Below are 20,828 nucleotides of genomic sequence, written 5' to 3' on the forward strand. Positions count from 1 at the left end.
CATCAACAACATACTGATCATTCAAGTAAGTCCCAACTTGGAATACAAGATTCCCTGCGTGTGTAGCCAAGTAATTTCTACCAGAAAATCTTGCCTTGTTAAGCTTAGTTTGAATTTTAGGACAAATTCTTTTTGGCCATGTACTCATTTCTGTCTTTTTATCCTGCAACCTTCTCATTAAATTGCACTTTATCATGTCCATCATGGTTAAAATTGGTTTATCCCTAGCAATAAGTATCCAGCTATTAAATGTTTCACATAGGTTATTAAGAAGCATATCACACTTCACCCTAGTGCTAAACCTTGGCCTAGCCCACCTAATAGGATCTCTTGCTGCCAACCAATTATATGCTTTGTCATTGACACTCTTCAACTTCTCCATCTCAGTTTCAAATTCAACACGATTAGGTGCCCTTGCAGCACTCCATAACAAATTTTTTAGTGTCTTATCTTTGTGAATTGCTTTGAAGTTTCCATATAGATGCCTCACACTTCATCTATGATTTGCCCTTAGGACCACTTGCTTAAAAGCTACATCATAACCCCACAAGTGCATTAAGCATTCTATCAAACTAGATGCAATAAATAAAAAACATAAGGCATCATTTTGTTTCAGTTAAATATGTAATTATATTTTATTACATGTTTACTCTTCCCAACTATCTAGTATTTTTCAATACGGCATATCAATTGGCAAACAACTTTATTCATAGAACAGTCTTGGTGAACTAGTTTTAGTGTTACCTTTTGTTGATCTGAAATAAATGTCCATCCGTGTTCTTCAACTGGTCCAAGATCATCAATAAGTAACTGTAAAAACCATGACCATGTTTCTTTGTTTTCAATTTCAACTGCAGCATAGGCTATTGGAAACATATTATCATTAACATCAATACCAACGGCTGCAAGTAGTTGACCTGTGACAATAACTAGAGAAACAAAGTATGGAGTCTCTGACCAACTTAAGTTATAATATAAAATGATGGAGCATAATAATTTACCTTCATATGGTCCTTTGAGATGACAACCGTCTACCCTGATCATTGGTCTGCGCCCCGCTTTGAATCATTTCTTGCAAGCATCAAAACAAACATATAACCTCTTAAAGAATGGAAGATCTACACTCACTTTCATAGTACTTCCCATGTATGTTTTCCTTACTTCTTCACAATATTCCCAAATCTTAGCATATTGCTCATCATATGACCCTTATAACACTTGTAAGACTTCTTTCCTTGCTCTAAAACACTGACTAATCCCAACATCCAACTTCATGTCCCTCTTTATTACATCCTGTAAAGTTTTTGCAGTCATGCCCGGATGATATTTAAATCGATTCAAATACTTCTCAGCAATGAACTTGTATGTCGCATACTTATTTTTCCACTCTATTGCATATATGTTTATCTTTAAGAACTTTGATTTGCCAAGTGGTATCATTTTGCATTACACTTGTATGCAATCTCCAAAGATACCCTACTACACAAACTGTAGTAACCCTACCCCTATCATTCTTCTTCATATCAATATCATAATCCCCATAAATTGAATACCTCTTGATAGCGGTTTTCAGGTGTTTAGCTTATGCAAACCTCATCCTAATTTTGAAACTAGGTTTATCCATATCAATTTCTGCATTAAACTTAGGATCTCTCTCAATAGTTACTTCATCATCATCTGAATTATGAGGACTATGCAATTCCTCAAAGTTGTGCTCTTTCTCCTCATGTAGCTCCTTATCAGTAATATTTTTAGGTATAACAGGTCTCGTGTTTGTCCTTACAGATGGGATGTCCACATACTTAGCAAACAACAAATCATCATCTTTCATAGCAGCTTCATTTTCAGAATCATACAGCCCTTCACTCATGATTACATCGATAAGTAATCTCCCCATCCTTTTGTAAAAAGGTTTCATATAGCCCTTCACTATTGACTTCATATTGCTCCCCACTTTCTTCTAAAACATTTCCATATATCCTTTTACCCTTATCTACATTAGGGTTAGGAATTTCATTTGACCATATGCTATTAAGAACTTCATCTTGTACCTAAGCATTGCTTTGAATGTGAGAGAACACTTTTTCTGGGACTTGAGAGAACATCACCCATTATCTCATGCAAAAAAATCATTAAAGTTTGGTTCTGGAACTAAAACTGAGTTGTTCGCATCATGCTCCACATAGATTGTCATTTCCCTTGAACTAGGGATAATGTTAATCATAATTGATATGTCATTGTCACCATCTAATGGATGCAAAGCACATTGAGGGTCCTCTCCTGGCTTGGTGAAATGAAATCTCTTCACATTTTTGCATCCAACTTCTTCCATCATAAACGTGAGTTCATAAGTTGACAACAAGTCTGGATCCACCTTATCAAAATATATCATCTACCCTCCGCATATGAACTTGAGTGTAAGCAAATCAGCCCTTGCAATTTGATAGCACATGTATCTTAACCTATGTAATATAGAAAAATCACATATGCATTGCAGTTTTGGCCAACTAGGGCCTACATCAAACCACACTACCAATTAAAGACAAAATTGAAAGACATATATGCATTCAGACTGGTACAAAGTGATACAAGAATGAAAATTCAAGTCAGACTAAGACTTTAACTCATGATCAAAGACATTGGCATTGAAAAATAAACAATGGTTTATTAGAAGTATTAGGATTTCCAAACGAAATTAAATCATACTTAAGAAATTAGGTGCGACTTCACCTTCACCTTTTCTCCTAACCATTGAAGTGGTTTTACGAGTTTAGTTTCACTTGGGTTTTAGTTGGTCTGCAAATTTGAGGGGTGGGATGTGTTTTTCACAATGGGTTTGGCTTGATCTGCAATTTGACTAGGTTAACGGGATTTGAGGTGATGGTTGACGACGGTGGAGGTCCACTAGTGGCTGTGGTGGTGGTTGGGAGCGAGATGAGATATAGGGACTGTTGAGTTTTTTTATCTTTACAAGTTTCTTTATTTGTAATTTTATTTTAATTCAATCATGTTTTTGTCCTTTTATTTTCTAAATAAATAAACTTAATTTTGATAGATTTTATTTAACAGAAGACTACCGGAACTTTGGATTTGGACCTTAATTGCTAACAGAACTCACCACAGGGGTTTAATTAATAGCTTTTTCACCACGAAGGTCACATTAAAAGTGACGTGTCACCACAGGGACTACAAAAAAAATTTGGCCTTAATATATTTATTGCGCTACATACCTTTTTTTATGGGTGACACATTATTTGGTTTGTAAAATTTGTTTAAAATTATAGTCTCGTACTACGTAGTACTACAGTTTAAGGTACTATAGTTTTGTGGTATTCCTCTTCACTTGTAAGTGAAAGGTCTTAGGTTCAATTCTTGTCAAAGACAAATTTGAACCACATTATTACTAGGTCATTGTGAGGCTAAGTCCACATCTCCCTCTTAGTGTAGATAATATCGTTTGTTCAAAAGAAGAAAAAAAATCGTCTCCTTAACATTACCCTTAATTTTATTTTGGAGGTTGTGGTCAATTTTCTAAAGGTAGAGAGAGAGTGCGATAGTAGCATAGAGACAAGAGAAATTGTAGAATGATTAGGGATTGGGTGATTCTCCCTCTATGGTGCCTTTATTTATAGTAAATCAATGTGAATGAGTAACTTATCCTCCAAATAATACAAAATATAATATGAAAGAATAATAACATAATGCGTAATCTAAAACTCAATTTAGCTACGATTTACACAATCACACATATTAAATAATATTCACAACACTCTCCTTGAGTGTGTAAATACTCAAGTAGATATCATATCAAATTCAGCAACGTTGATCAAGTCGTCTTTTCAGCACTAATTAAAGAACATGCTAGTCTCAAACAAGGGAACTTGCATATAGAAATAAGTGTAACAAAACACGGCTATGGTAAAAGCCAATATGGGGCAAAAACATAAATATGGGGCAAAAACCCATAGTGTAAGGAAAACGATGAGTTGGATGCAAAGTCAATTTAAACATCTATGGGACGTACACAACGGTATTCTAGTCTAGGTTGGGTGCCTCGTTAAAATCTAGTCAAGTAGCAAAAACCAAAAGGGAAAAATGGTCCTAGTGAATCTTAAACGGAAGTTCGTTAGGGACTTAGTCACTTGCATGTGGGTCGAAAACATCTTTGGAATCCTGTTGTCAAATCCTATGTGTATACCTGAGTGTTTCTGATCATACTACACTTAGGTGACTTGGCTAAGGCACTTCCGTGTATCAGAGCTCCTTTGGAAAAATATTCCTCTTGAGAATTTCTTAGTTTGGATGCTTCATTCAGACTTGCTTAGACCCATAGTGTCATAAAATGTACTTGACGTAGTACCTTGGTCTTGGATGGAAGTAATCATACTTAGGGTTGCAGTCGAGAGTCACCCCTCGGATGATTTTGGGATCACTTTTTTTTTATTATTCCCTCGAATGGCGTAAAGCCCATGTTTGAATGTTATAACCAACAACACTTAGGTTGCATAAACTTTCCAAAGGTCGGATGATACATTGGACTTCTAGATCAAGGGGTCATGTCCCCGTGCTCGTAACCCACTTATCGTAACGGCCTAATACAGCTTGAGCCTCCCAAGTTGCTAACCAAACACTACAAAATTTTCTAAAGGGAACTCCTCTAACACTATCACTTTGGTTTTTTCGAGTTGCAATTATGCGAAATTTTAAAGCTGTGTGTTATTTGGGATTTTATTGTATCCTAGTACCGCAAAAAGAAAAGAACGAATAAAGAAGATGAAAGTTGCACCATAATCAAATGTTGAAATTCTTATCCATAAGAGAATGGTGAATTGATAAAGGGGTGTGATTGAGTATTTAAAAGATTATACAATGTAAGTTCTTCATTGAGGATCATCTTTTACGAATAGCCCACGGTGAGGCTTTAACGAGATAAATTCTCCATGGACTTTTCTTCGTGTAGATTACAACGTTGGAATTAGTTGTTGATAAATTTGGCATATACATATCTTCTCACGTCATCGAAGAATCAAACTACGTGTAGTTCGGTTTAAAAATGACTTCTTTAGTCGATTTGACAGCTTTTGAGGATAGTTCACCTCAAGGTAGTCGAAGCTCATTTCCTTTGCTCGGACGTGCCAATTTTTCTTTCTTTCAGTAGCCCATGTCCTCTATAGATGCAATTGATGTTGAGGATGGGCTTCTTTGTTGAACGTCTGTCATCGTCATCATCAGTAATCTCATGTATGTCGGACTTACCTTAGCCCTTCCCATCAGCGGATCCCTCATTCCTGGTATTGCTTCTGACAAACTCCCATCAATGCCTCTATTCAAGAAACTCCTCGATGTGGTCTCCTAACGTACATCAGTCCCCAGTGGTATGGTCGGTGCATTGGTGAAAAAAGTATTATACATTTGGCATTTTCTTCGCCAGATGCCCTAGGATGAGCTTTGGCCACTTAAGGAAAGGCTTGTCTTTGATGCTATGAAGGATGTTGTTATGGTTATGTTTAAGTCAATTTATTGGCTGGGCTTGGACGAAGCTGGCCTATCACTACATCCTCTCCTATTAGTAAAAGCTCTCTAACGGTCAAGTTAGTTAACAAATATATGAGACTTAAACAGTAGGCAAGATAATAAGTGAGTGGTAATTGCATTACCAGAAATGAACGCTAAATGAATGTATTTATATCAGTCGAGGTAGAGATCTTTTAGGGTAGGAAATCTGTGTAAAACTGAGAGAATCTTAGAGGATATCTAGGAAATAGATATTGCATCCTCTTAGGAGTGTGATTATTGTGACGCACGCCAATCCTTAGATTGTAAGGACTCCAAGAATATAGGAAACCCTGCCGATTCCTTGCAGGATTAGGTTTTCGTGTCTTACGGAATAAGTAAGGTTAATCTCAGTGAAGTCGTCGGACTTTGTCCACTGCTCCAGAACAAGATGACGGTGACATCGTTGTTTTGTTTTTTTAGCTTCGTAGGGAAGTTGTTGAGTCCAATCGGACTTACAAGGTATTCGTATTCTGATCCGCCTCACTCCAGTTCTGGAAAATCATTGTCCCACAATACCTATGAACTTGACATAAAAAAAAATACCAATAACATAAAAATAAGCCTAAAAATCTACGTATCCACAACACAACACATAAATACCAAATGGGTACATACCAAATTTATAAGAAACTTATAATTAACATTCTACCCAAATAAAAATAAATATAAGAGTAAAAACTCATGAATCCATTTAAAAAATCAAGTAAAAGAAAGTACCACAATGTTTTGTAGGCATACATATGGGTTCATAAAAATGCATCAACTAAAACTATTTTACTTAATTTTCTCTAAAAATATTATACCCATATCAATATGTAAAACTAAATTGAACCAAAAACATAGTGTACCCATAAATATATTAGAATGAAATAACATGTAGAATAAAATTGAACCCGTAAAATATAATAGTGTAGCCAACCATACATTGAACAATCAAGATTAATGTTTAATTAAAAAGTAAAAAAATAAAGGAAAATTTTGAAATAGGTCCAATTTTATAAGCCACTTTTTGAAATAGGTCCAATTTTTAATGACTTTTGACTTTTGAAATAGGTCCTAGTTACTTTGGACCCATATAAAAAAAACCCAAAAATAAAAAGAAACAAAAAAGTTGAGAGAGAGAGAGAAGAGAGAGAGAGAGAGAGAGAGAGAGAGTGAGCCTGGGGTAGGTTTGGGTCTAGATGATGAAGAAACATAATGAATTGAGTTTTGGGTGCTGTAGATTCCGGATGGTTATGATGGGATGGAAGGGATGGAGGAGCTTAAGGTACCGTTTGGTACGTGGGACGGGACAGAACAGAGTGGGACAAGGCGTTCTGTCCCACGTTTGGTGCGCCTAAAACGGGTGGAACGAGCTGTTCCACGGGATGAGTTTTGGGTGAATTTTCGTTCCACCTCACTCCCTGGAACGACTCGTTCCACATCCATAGAACACAAAATTATAACCTCTCCGTCTCCTTCTTCTTCCTTCTTGTTTCCATCCGAGGGCATCTTTGCTCTCGCTCTGTTCCGTTCCGTCCTATCCCGTCCCGTCCCGTCCCATTCCGTTCCGTCCCGTCCTGTCTGCATACCAAACGATACCTAAAGGACAAGGATTGTCTGTCTTGCTACTTCCGGTGCCTTTCCATGCTTACCTGTTTTGTATAGTCACGGTTAAATCACGTTAACATTTTATATTGCTTTTTTAGAGATAATAAGACAAAAATGAATAGTAATATAAAATGTTGACGTGGCTTAACCGTAACCACACAAACAAGAGGGCACAGGAGCACGAGAGGGCACCGGAAATGGAAGGGCAGACAATCCTTGTTCAAGTTTAAATGGTTGTTTATTTTACTTTAAATATAGGTAGAGATGTTCGACCGAGATAAATATGAAAAAATGTTGAGGTAATCTTTTAAATTCTAAAATAATAATGTGAACAAAGTCAAAGGATATTAATAAAACATAAATAAGAATAAGATTCGAGAATTGTTATTGACAATTCAAAAATCTCATTTTGCACTCTAAATTTTTTATAACTATAAAGAAAACTAAGAAGTATAGAATGTGATTTTTGGAATGTTATTACATTGTGGTTTTAATCATGGAATATGAAAATAAGGAATGATAACTATTTCTTTTTTAATTTATCCACTTACTTTTTTTCATTGAACCGTATATACCAATCACGACCTTCTCTCTCTCTCTCTCTCTCTCTCTCTCTCTCTCTCTCTCTCTTTTTAATAAAAAGAGGACAACTGATGATAAAGTCGCGGTTATCCACTTCTTCCATGTTCGAAGAAATATGAGGAATTTCATCCTACCCGTAATCAGAGTCAATAATAACCCTTTCTCATATTTGAAATTTTGTGTGTATTGTAACACAGATCATGTTGATTTCTTGTGTTATTAAGAATCCACATAACTCTAGCCAATAATTTTCAGGTGGTTTGTTTGTCTAGTTGGTCGGTTTCTGATGGCGATATTGATCGGTTACCATCAAGAGGGACAGGTGCTTCCTCCTCCCTCAGTTCCTTCGATCGGTTAACTGCACGCTCGTCCTGATTGGCCTCTTAATTAATGGCTGGTTAGGAATTGTGGTTCTTTTAAAAAATAAACAGCTTATTAAAAAAAATTTAGAACATCGAATGTATTTGGTAAAACCCAAAAATTAAAAATTAAAAAAAAATGCTGTCAATTATAGTATATAAAAGCATTTTTACCAAAAAAATAGTATATAAAAGCATTAAAAAGCAGAAGTAGGGGTCTATCATACTTCTAAAAAAAATGTTTTTTCTTTTTTTCAAAGCATAGTAATCAGTGTTCATGTTAATGAAATTTTCAAATAACAAGTGTACTCCCTTATATTTTACAAAATTACAATTATTGCCCTTACATTATTCTCTTTGACAGTTTTTATATCATTAAATATTATATCATTTTTAATCATTTCACATATTCACAACAATTTATATAAAAGTTTACCAAATACTTAACAACTTTATTTTATATTTATTTATTCTGAAACACAACAAAAACAATTGTTTTTTTTTAAAAAAAGCACTACAATATCAAACTAGCTTTAAGCAAAACAACTTTTGTTTAATTAAGGTCCAAAAATATATTCTGGAACATAGACATCTACAAAACTTTAATTTCGTATTCTGGGTTATGAGACAAACTAATTTAAAGTTTTAAGTGGTGGGGTGCATTAAAGAAGAAGAAGGTTTTCTTTTTTCTTGTTTGTTTTTTGGGATGAGGCCAAGCCATAAAAGAAGGTTTTAAGTTTTAATCCCATATATATATATATATATTATATTTATGTTATACTATATCATGCATTTGGCAGTGGTGGGGAGCTGATCGTATCATTACCTCTTGTAGTCATGATTAATGTCACAATCACAGGTATTCTACAATAAATTCTATTATATTTATCCAGGAACGTGTGGCTTAAGTAGTTAAAAACATTTCATGTCCAAATATATTCTAATGCTAAGTTTTTTATGTTTGCGCATTATTACTAGGTAATAAGTTGAGTAAAAATTGTCTTGATCTAAAGTAATGCACAATATTGACTAAAAGTCCCTCACGCAAATTTGAACATAGTTAAATTGATTAGAATAATATACTCTCCATTTTGTACCAAGTTCGAAAACCCCTTACGTTAGTTTAAAATCTAAAAGCATTTTTAGTATAACTTATTAGCTATTGATGTCACTACCTCTTCCTCCTCCTCATTTAAGGGATGAATGAAGAAAAAAAAAAGTGATTTTAATATTTCCTGAAACTGAATAAACATAAAAATGTGATTTCATCAAAAGGAATGGTGGTTACATTTTGGTAGGTCAAGATAAGGGAGATAAATAGTAATTCTAGGTAGAGTAATTTTTTAGATCAAATTTGTAAATTATGTGGTGTGTCATTAATAGAAAATAAATACGTTAATTAACTAATTAATAATTTAATCAACAAAAATCACGTCATATAGTTTAAATAAATGTCTCATATTTATATGATGGTGAAGAAAGTTGAGGTTCTACCATAAAACTAATTGTTAGTATGAAGAATAACCCAACTTATTATAAGCACATGCAAAGTCTCTCCTCCTATTAATGTGAGATTCATTCTCAATACCTCTCTCACGTGTGGGGAATTTTCAAGTCTAACACGTGGACAACATAACACAGTGATGTGCAGCACGTATGGCCATTTGGCTTCACACATAAGACAACCTGCTTTGATACTATAAAGATATTGAGATTTCATCATAAAACTAATTGACAATATAGAAAATAATTCAACTTACATATAAGCACGTAGAAAATCTATCTTCCCGTCGACATGGAATTCATTTCGAACAGATAGAGCTATTGTGTTGTAGCCAAATGGTGGGATGACTTCCAGTTTACCATACAATGATCAATGATGGTGCCCCTCACCATCCCCATCTATTTCCCGCCACGCATCACATTCACAATTTCCCCCTCTTTTTGACCCATTTCTCGACCACACACCTACTTCCTACTAGAAAATTCCGATTATTATAATTTCTTATATTTCCCCTACTGGAATTTCAGATAAATAAGAATCCGGATTCACCCGATTCTCTTTGTGAGGATCCCATGAAAATCTTCGAAATCATTTTAAATATTTTTATTTAAAATTAAATATAAATAATACGTGACAAAAACTAATTGCATGATGTACGATGAACAAACACGATTTATAAATTCCTAAGATTCTTACAAAAATGATTTGAAAAGGATCCCGTTGGGATAGATATTAATCATACTACAACTCAACTAGTCATTCTGCTATATCTTCTCTTTCAAGTGACCCAGATTCAATTTGAAATTGTTTAGAATTCTTCAACGCGCATTCAACAATTATATTTAGTAACACGTTGTACATTAAACCACATGGGCATGGCGTTTGTATTAAACATGTATCTGCCCGTTTCATACATCACTCGATCTAGAAGCTCCACCGTGTTGAAAAGATTGTACGTGCAACCAGTTGTACATATTTTATTTCACGTATAATTACATATTGCTTATCATTTTTGTTCTTTTTATTTACGTCTCTACGGTATAAAAATTTAAAGTGTAACCGAATGTAGAATCATGGGTGTCGTGTCAGCTTATCTGACAAAGTGTGGTGTGTGTCAAAAGAATCGATTCCTGTCGTACCAATGTCGGACAAAGCTTTACTGCACAGAAAGAAAGAGTTGAGACAAACAGAACCCTCCTAATATGGAACATAAAAAAGATTAAGAAACAATTGAAAACAACAAAGAAAAGGAAAAAGGAAAGAGAGAAAAGAAAGAATAAATACGTTGGTAGTTGTCTGGCAATGGAGTTCAGGTATAATAGCCGTTTTTCTTTAGCTTTTTCTCCTCTCTTTCTTCACCTTCTTCCTTCCTTCGCCTTCCCACTCCAAAAAAAAGATATAGCTGCATTGATTCTCTCCATTGCCATTACCACCTTTCCTTCTCTCTCTCCTCCCTTATATACGTTTCTTTCTCTCTTCTTTTTAGAGAGAGAAAGAGAGAGAGATTGACAGTTCAGAGAGCAAAAGCAGCCATCATCACCCCAGAGAGGGAGAGGGAGAGAGAGAGTGATCTGAAATGGGTTCTTCAGGGCAGAGCAGCAGCAACTACGATCTGTCGTTCAAGATCTTGCTGATAGGAGACTCCGCCGTCGGCAAAAGTAGTCTGCTTGTTAGCTTCATCTCCAACTCTGTTGACGATCTTGCCCCCACCATTGGTATTATCAATCTTTTGAACCCCATCTTTTACATTTCATTTGGGAGGTGATAAAAATGTCATTTTGTTAATTCTTGTGTTACCGGTCTAATGAGATCAAATGTTGTATCTATATTTGTATACTGTTGGATCTATATTTGTACAAGGGTAATGCTAAGGAGACCAACTGTTTAGCCTAAATTTCGTAAATTATATATATATGTCGTGGTTGTTGACAATTGGATTATTACTCAAATGTTGATTTATGTGCTTATTTTTTATTGGTAATCCCATCACATTGTTTACAAATTTGGTCTAAATAGCGTTGTAATTAAGAAGAGAATATTGCAGATGCGGGCTAGGCTAGTTCGGCAGTGTGCCCACACTCGCACACAAGTTCCAATTCATCTTCCTGTAGATTAGAGTAGTTTAGAAGTTCCAATTCATCTTCTTGTAGACTAGAGTAGTTTAGAATATCGTATTCAAGAAATTTCCAAGGAATGGGCTCAAAGAAGTTAGTAGCTTGAAGAACTTTGGGTATCTTGTGCAGAATTTGGCTTGATTGGGACAACCGGACAACCATTTGTAGTATATTTGATGAGTTTTGTTGCATTGTTCATAGGTGTGGATTTTAAAATCAAGCTGCTCACTGTAGCTGGGAAGAAAATCAAGATGACTATTTGGGACACAGGTAGAGAGAGCTTCACACCCAAATTTTCTTATCAATTTATATGATAAAATTTTAAATGATAAATTGGGAACAAATAACATTGTGTGTTGCAGCTGGACAGGAGAGGTTCAGAACATTAACAAGCTCTTACTACAGAAATGCCCAAGGAATCATCCTTGGTACGTTATCAAAGCTTTCGCCATTTTGATCTCGAAATCTTTATGTTTTCTGTAAGGAAAATGTGGCATTGCTTTCACCTCGGAAATATGAAGCTACTTCTCCTGCTTCTCTTAGTAACGTCTGTTTTCGTATCATGGAACTATTACCTAATCTTAAGTTCTTAGAATACCTTGCATCCAACAGTTGCCTGATTTCAGCTAACGGATGACTCCTCCGCTTTGTTTTAGTGTATGATGTGACTCGGAGAGACACCTTTACGAACTTATCGGATGTGTGGGCTAAAGAAGTGGAACTGTACTCGACTAACCAGGACTGTGTCAAGATGCTTGTTGGGAATAAAGTTGATAGAGTAAGTTTCGTATTCGCTGTCTTATATTTTAAAACTTGATCCCAGAGAATGAACAAGAAGTGATCAATAGTTGTGGGGCGTTGTCTCTCGTAGTAAGCATACAGCCCAAAAAGGTCTTATTAACTTAGCTCCATGTTCGTCATATATTATCACAACCAAAGCAAGAAACGGATGAAATAGTTTGCGGTCCTCATCTCTATTTTGATCTCTATCTTTGAGAGATTCCATGTTTTTAGAAATCTGGTGAAACCTCTTCTTATTATCTCAACTTCTTGAATGAGTTACGAATCAATTCTTTGCAATTCCAGGAATCAGAAAGGGCTGTAAGTAGAGAAGAGGGGATTTCTCTTGCAAAAGATCTTGGATGTTTGTTTCTTGAATGTAGCGCTAAAACTCGAGAGAATGTGGAGCACTGCTTCAAAGAGCTAGCGTTGAAGGTACTTCCTAGAATTCTTTTCTTTTAAACACGCTCGATAGAATTAGAACTGAAGTTCTCGTGCCAGATGGAACTGTATTTTACTTAAATGACAGATGCATATCCCTAAAAACTTGTTGACATAATTTTAGCAGTACAATTTTCTAATCATATTGCTAATTACTCAAGCTCAAGGCAGTTGCCCTACGATTTTATTCTACAGTATGTTTTTTTCTGTTCCTAATTCTAATCAACTGGGACTGTGCAACAGATAATGGAGGTTCCTAGTCTCTTGGAAGAAGGTTCAACCATGGCAAAGAGAAATATATTGAAGCAGAAACAGGAAAATCAAGCACCTCCTATCGGTACTTGTTGCTCGTAAAATGCCACCTTGTGCACCTCGTATGAAGCTCGACTCACATCAAGAACAGATCTTGTATATGTAATTTCGATGTTTTTTTCTGTCTTACTGCATAATTGTTTGTTTCAATCGTATAATGCACAAATTGGCACTCATATAACTTGTGTATTAGCTTGTGTAAATGTAATTTCCTTGTTTTTCAGCCATGTTATGGAAAAAGAATTGCTTGTATTTTTATATAAACAGAGAAGAAAAAGAAAAAGAAAAAATCATTAGCAACATTTAATCCATAAACATGCCCATAAGTTTTCTGTCATTAGCAACACTTAATCCATATACATGTCCATAAGTTTTCTGTAGATCTCCACACGCTGAGTTCTGCAAGATCATTGCTATAAGAGAACTTTCTTACACCCGCGGCACGAAACGGATGTTTCACATTTATGGTCGTGTGCTCGCACGACGTAACAAATGTGAGACATCCGTTTTATGCACATGGTGCAGGGAACATTTCTTTTCTGCCTTTGTTAACTATAAACGGTTTGGTCAGAAACTCAATAACCAAACTTGTTAAGATTGAGAGCTCCTCCTCCATGTTTGAAATTGATGCTATTGCTCAATGGTCCTTCCATGCTTTTGAGAAACTCCAGGAAGGTTTTCTTTCACATCACGTGGAGCGATTCAAGTGAGATCCAATGATAGAAACATATTTATGCGATTTAGTTAGCCTGTTTTCTTACATTTATGTTGTTAGTTCCTAGTTATTTTAGTATTTTAAGCTATTTTTGTGTGTTTGTAGGTTCAAATGGTTAAAGTGGCAAGAAAGTGCAATTTGGAGCAGTTTTGGGCTAGGAATGGTTAGCACATGCTTGGAGTAAGGTGGATGGACGAAATTGAAGACCAAAGGAGGCTAGGAATCTGCTAAAGAGGTGGAAGAAATTAGTTCAAGACTTGGAAGAAAAGGAATCAACCACAAAGAAGGAAACATGAGTCAAACTTCCTTATTTTGACTTAGTCAATCCTAATCTTTTCCTAATTATGTTCCAGCTATCAAAGGGGTTCCTAATCAATTTAGGACACCTAAATATAAATTCTAGAAGCCTTAATCCTAGCCAAAGAGGGATGCCGCACCTCCTTGCCCTTTCTCTTTTCCTTGCCGTGCAAGGCTTCACCTTGCCCTTTCCTATTTCCTATTTTCTGTCCTTGCCGCAAGTTTCCTATCCCTTTTCCCTTGGGATTCTAACTTCAATTCTCCTTTTCCTTGTGGATTTGGGGTCCAATTCTTTCCCAAAACATTTAATTAAAGTCATGATCCTTGCCCTAAAAGATATACATCCTGCCACACCCATTCACACATATATACAATCATATACACAGTTCAACCATCATTCATCCTTCTCTACACACACAGCCGCATCCTTCCATTCAACCATCATCCATACATACTTCCGCACCCTATCATCCATCATACTTCCCTGTCATTCATCAATCCTTCACCATAACACACCACAACCCAATTTCACACCCTTACACCCTTGTGCCATAGCCTAGCAAGGAAGAAGAAGAGGAGAAGCAGCCTTGGACGTTTTTGCATTCAAGTTGGATTGTTGGAACGTTTTTAGGTGTAATCTATCTTTTGTTTTCAATGTCTAATTTAAATTCTCTTTGTTTTGCTGTGAACATGAGAGGCTAAACTTGTTTTAGCTAGAGGAGACTTTGAAACCATGATTATATTTGCGATATGAAGTGATTAATTCCAGTTATGATTTCATAAATTGAGAATGCAATTTACTTAACCGTTTGATTAAGAACTTATTCTTGTATGTTGATTAAGGAGGCCTACTTAGTTTGCATGCATGAATTTGATGCTAGAATATAAGGGAGTTTCACATAATCGTTACAAACTTATATTCACAAGTACTAAAGGTTGCTTGTCACAATCATGTTAAGTTAAATTCCTAGCATGAGTATCATGATGTAATAGTTACGAATGCCTTGTCAATGCTTATGATTTTCACGAAGCTTAATGATCTTTGCTTGTGTCTCTATTTTGCAGTTCATGCAGGGAACTTGGGAAGAATAATTTGGTTGACGATGCATTGTCCATCCAATTCAATGACTTAAGGAAAATTTGAGGGTTAATTAGTGATGTCACGGTTAATCTGGGGTGTTGAGGTTCATGGTTTATTCAAAAAGCAACTGGAAATCAATTTGTATGCAAGTGTGTCATGTGTGGAAAAGGACCCTCTAGCTAGCTTATCACCCATCCATTCACTCAATTTTGTGCCAAACTTTGTTTAAATCTTTAAGTTACTTGTTTTTTACTTTAAATTCGTCAAAAACCCAATCCCCTTTACCTTGTTGTGTCAAATTAGCTAGAATCCGTCCAATTTGTGTTTTTAAGTGTTTTGAGTCAAGTTAAAGTTAGAATTCATCCAAATTAAGTCCTAGTGTCTAATTTGAGTCTATTTGATTGTTTTGTACTGTTATGAGTCTTTTTAGTTTGTTTTGAGTTCTTTGAGTCTAGTTAATTGTTTTCAAGCCTAGTTTTATGTTTTTGAGTCAGTTTTGAGTAGATTACCAATCCCTTCTAATCCCCGGCCTAGAACGATCCCTACTTACATCTTTACTACAATTGTCAATAAGAGGGTTTAATTTGAGTGCTATATTTTATCACATCATCCAATGTAGATCCAACTTTCTATTCACTTGTGAGATCCAACCGGTCAAGAACGGACAACCATGACTCCTCTCTTCTTGAGAATCCCTACATCTCTTATCAATATATGGACAACTCTCCCTCGAGCACAAGTTTAGGTTTGGCCTCAATGGGAAAATAAAACGGAGCACCTAACAACGTATCTTCACAGACCAAAAACTACAAGGTCGCTGATGTGATAAATAATAGCACTCAAATTAAACCCTCTTATTGACAATTGTAGTAAAGATATAAGTAGGGATCATTCTAGGCCGGGGATTAGGAGAGATTGCTAATCTAATGAAAACTGACTCAAAGATACAAAAATATGCTTAAAAACACTTAAACAAACTCAAAGACTCTTAACTAAACTTATATGACTCAAAACAAACTCAAAAGACTCAAAACAACACAAAACAATCAAATAGACTCAAACTAGACTCTAGGACTTAATTTGGATGAAAATAGAATTGGTTTTGACTCAAAACACTTAAAAACACACAATAGGACATATTTGACACAACAAAGTAAAGGGGATTGGGTTTTTGACGAATTTAATGTAAAAACAAGTAACTAAAAGACTTAAACAAAGTTTGGATGAATTTGTGAAAAACTATGGATGATTAGCTAGCTAGAGGATTCTTTTCCACACATGATACATTCGAACACAAATTGATTTCCAGTTGCTTTTTCAATAAACCATGAACCTCAACACCCAAGATTAACCGTGACATCACTAATTAACCCTCATATTCTCCTTTAGTTATTGGATTGGATGACATCATTCGACAACCCAAAGCATTCTTCAAAAGTTCCCTACATGACATCATAATAGAGATACAATCAAAGATCATTACGTTCTATGAAAATCATAAGTATTGACAAAACATTCGTAACTATGACATCATGATACTCGTGCTAGGAATTTAACTTAACATGATTGTGAAAACAATCTTAACTACTTGTGAATATATAAGTTTGTAACGATTATGTGAAACTCCCTTATATTCTAGCACCAATTCAAGCATGCAAATTAAGTAGGCCTCCCTAATCAACATACAAGAATAAGTTCTCCATCAAATGGTTAAGTACATTGCATTCACAATTTATGAAATCATAACTGGAATTAATCAATTCATATCACAAACATAATCATGGTTTCAAAGCCTCCCATAGCTAAAACGGGTTTAGCCTCTCATGTTCACAACAAAACAAAGAAAACTTGAATTAAACATTGAAAATAAAAGATAGATTACACCTAAAAATGTTCCAACACTCCAACTTGAATGCAAAAACGTCGAAGGCTTCTTCTCTTCTTCTTCTTCCTTGCTATGTTGCGGCACAAAAGGTTTAGGGATGATTTTGGATGTGTTTCTGGGTTAGGAGTGGATTTGGGTTGGTAGGGGAGTTGGGCAAAGTAGAGGAATGGTGTATGGATGTGTGGTTGAAGGTATGAAAGTATGGGAATGGTGTAGGAGTGAATGAAGGATGCGACAAAGGGTGGTGTGTAAGGATGAAGGATGGCATGCTGTGTATATGAGTGAATAATGTTCTCTATGGGTGCAGCAAAGGCTATTTATTTGAGGGAAAGGATCTTAGCTTTTATTAAATGGTTTAGGAAAGAATTAGACCCCAAATCCACAAGAAAAAGGAGACTTAAAGTTAGAATCCCAAGGGAAAAGGGAAGGAATTTGCGGCAAGGAAAGATAGAAAGGGAATGTGATTTAAAGCTGAAATTAGGCAAGGATTTAGGATAAAATAGGAATGTAAGGTGCGGCATTGACTAGGATTAAAAGGGAATGTGATCTTGGGACACAAAATAGGGAATAAACAATCCCCTTGCACGGCAAGGAAGGGACAAGTTAAGGCAAGCCACGACAAGGGCAATAAAGGTGCAAGGAAGGTTTAGTTTGTGTCCTAAAATGCATAAGAGTCCTTCAATGTTGCTGGAACTTAGGGGCTTTTAGGATTAGGAAAGGTCAAACCAAAATAGGCAACCTTCGTTTAACTTTCCTACTTCAAGTAGGAATCCTTCTTTGACTAGGAATCCTTCTTTGATTAGGAATCCTTCTTTGATTAAGAATCCTTCTTTGATTAGGAATCCTAACATCATTATGTCTTCAATTTTGTCCATTCCTTTTGCTCCAAGCATATACTATCCATTCCAAGTCCAATTTTGCTCCAAAAGGCTCCAAAATGCACCTTCTTGCTACTTTAGCCATATGAACCTACAAACACACGAAAATAGGTCAAAATACTAAAATAATTATGAACTAACAACATAAATGTAAGAAAACAAGCTAACTAAGTGGCCTAAATATGCTCCTATCAAATTCCCCCACACTTAGCTTTTGCTAGTCCTCAAGCAAAACAAAACAAAAGATACAAAAGAAACAAAACAAAACACACTCTAGACCTTCCAACATTTACCTCAGGGATTTCCAATGAATATGACACATTAAAAAAACTACTCCCACGGTTATTAGCACTCTTTACACTTGAGAAAACACTTAACCATAGTTACCACTTACTTGTTCACATTTAATCAATTAAAACAACATTTTGAATGTAGTAACATGCCTTAGAGAATTCCCTCAATTCCTCACTCGATATACTCTCCTATTTTCACACAGATTTTCTGACTACACTCCCTACACTAAGTATATGTGAGAAGATTGATGTAAACATGTAAACTAGCACTCACATATGTTATAACAAAGAAAGCATTTTTTGGAATTATGACAATGACATGTATATGATCTCATGAATGGAATGCTACTACTTAGAATGAGAACCAGGGATTCCATATACTCATACCAATTTCAAACTCCACATATTGAACACATAACATCAAGATAGTAGTTGAGGGTTGTAATGAGGCTAAGGTATTGGCTAACAAAGAAGGGTAAAGGATAAAAAAAGGTTCTTAAAGCAATAGGAAGCAAAGTAATGAAATTGACACTTAAACTCACTTTTGATGGTAGAAATTAACTTTTAAACACAAGGGAAGATTCATGCAACACTTAGGGTCAAATTCAAACTTTTGGACCCTTTCTTCAACAACCAATACTTGTGAGTTCATTCTCACTAATTTCTCAACTCTTTTTCTTTCTTTTTACAACTTTTCTCTTTTCTTTTTCTTTTTCCACGATTTTTTTTCTTTATTTTCTTTCTTTGCCGTGCCTTTTTACATTCCCCCACACTTGTTTTCTGCAATATGTTGATCAAAAGGAATTCATTCTAAGTCATGCTTCACTATCCTTTAAGAACAAGGGTATGGAAATTCCTAATCTAGGCTAGGTGAGGATAATGTGGTTAACAAAGAAAATAGGCTAAATAAGGTTCAAAAGGGTTAATCCTACAATACATATGCAAAAGGGTTAGGCTTTTTGGCTTTGGTTTAACTAAACAACTTCATCTTATTGTATGTTATGCAATCAATATCATGCTTTGAATGAAATGGGCATGAGTTCTAGTATTTGGAACTATAATGATAAAACGCATTCTAATTAGCAACCAAGCAAAGAATGATGAGATCATGCAACGACTTTAGAAAACAAGAAATCACAGATTTATACTCTCCAAAGAATGTTTTAGGCTGAAGTTTCTCAGGGGTGTAGCGTTAGTTTCAGTTCCTTTCTTCAAGCATGTTACAAAAACTGATTTTCTCATGTGATTACATGTGAATTTGTAAACTATAATTATAACCAAGCATAAACCAAAGAGTAAATCAAACTTCTATCCATGTTTGTAACTTTCTTTAATAGTCATGCAATTAAAAACCAAATCCTCATCATTGTGTTGGAAGGTACCCTAAGACACAAACAAACACACAAAAACAACTTTAAAACAACTCTTTTTGGGTTTTTCAAAATTGTTTTCAATATTTTTTTCAAAATTTTCGTATTTTCTGATCCAAACATATAAAAACACTTCAAAACACACTAAAAACACTTAAAAACAGTGAGAAACAACATTAGAAGTGATAGGTGATAAAATCCCAGAAAATCATGCAAAAACAGCTTGTTTACCCCTCCACACTTAAATCAAACATTGTCCTTAATGTTTCAAACAAAGACTCACATTCAAACAAACAACATAAACTAACTAGCATGATGAAATAAAAGCAATAAAGAGAAGAGTTTCGGAACGCAAATCTAGTTATGGATTGTTGAATTGCCTAAGGTGTCTTTATTTGAATGCATGGGTTGTCTCCCAAGAAGCGCTTGCTTTAACGTCTTGCAGTCGGACCAAACCTCTTCTTAGGCTCAATTGGAACCCAAGGCATGGAGGGTTACATCCTCCACAATCTGCCCTTCAACACTTTCATAATATGGCTTCAAACGATACCCATTCACGTTGAATTCTTGGCCATTCCTTAAGCTTTGGATTTGAACTGCACCATACGGAAAAACATTAGTAATAACAAAGGGCCAATCCATTTAAAACGTAACTTACCAGAAAACAAACGAAGGCGAGAATTAAAAAGTAACACTTTCTGCCCTATGGTGAAAGTTTTGCTTCGAATCATCTTGTCATGGAAGGCCTTGGTCTTTTCCTTGTAAATGCAAGCATTCTCATAAGCTTCAAGCCTAATCTCTTCAAGTTCATTCAATTGAAGCTTCCTATGAATTCCAACCGCATTTATGTTCATGTTGAATGTTTTGATAGCCCAATGTGCCTTGTGTTCTAACTCCACGGGAAGATGGCATGGTTTGCCATAGACAAGCCGAAAGGGGGACATCCCAATGGGTGTTTTGTAGGCTGTTCGATAGGCCCACAATGCATCTTCCAAAGGCAAGCTCCAATCCTTTCTTGTTGGCCCAACGGTCTTCTCCAAAATTTGCTTGATTTCTCTATTGGAAACCTCG

The 20,828-nt window shown here is 35.5% G+C and overlaps 1 protein-coding gene across 1 annotated transcript; it reads left to right on the forward strand.

Annotated features, from left to right (window-relative positions):
* Window positions 1–10,890: 10,890 nt before the first annotated feature.
* On the forward strand, window positions 10,891–13,490 carry LOC103942403 (ras-related protein RABC2a). Its single transcript, XM_009352588.3, has 6 exons — window positions 10,891–11,306; window positions 11,907–11,975; window positions 12,068–12,133; window positions 12,362–12,483; window positions 12,792–12,920; window positions 13,170–13,490. Exons 1-6 carry the CDS (start codon window positions 11,168–11,170, stop codon window positions 13,278–13,280), a joined length of 636 nt encoding a protein of 211 aa, XP_009350863.1. The 5' UTR covers window positions 10,891–11,167; the 3' UTR covers window positions 13,281–13,490.
* The last annotated feature ends 7,338 nt before the right edge of the window (window positions 13,491–20,828 follow it).

This window comes from the organism of the source record quoted next, unplaced genomic scaffold, assembly GCF_019419815.1.
Source record: "Pyrus x bretschneideri cultivar Hongxiangsu unplaced genomic scaffold, Pyrus_bretschneideri_v1 Contig68, whole genome shotgun sequence".
Lineage (NCBI taxonomy): Eukaryota > Viridiplantae > Streptophyta > Magnoliopsida > Rosales > Rosaceae > Pyrus > Pyrus x bretschneideri.

Excerpts from the sequence above, each read along its gene's own strand:
- LOC103942403 (XM_009352588.3), top strand. The coding sequence starts at position 11,168 with ATGGGTTCTTCAGGGCAGAGCAGCAGCAACTACGATCTGTCGTTCAAG. Across the intron at positions 11,307-11,906 it reads CGATCTTGCCCCCACCATTG|GTGTGGATTTTAAAATCAAG; the intron begins GTATTATCAATC and ends CATTGTTCATAG. Across the intron at positions 11,976-12,067 it reads GATGACTATTTGGGACACAG|CTGGACAGGAGAGGTTCAGA; the intron begins GTAGAGAGAGCT and ends TGTGTGTTGCAG.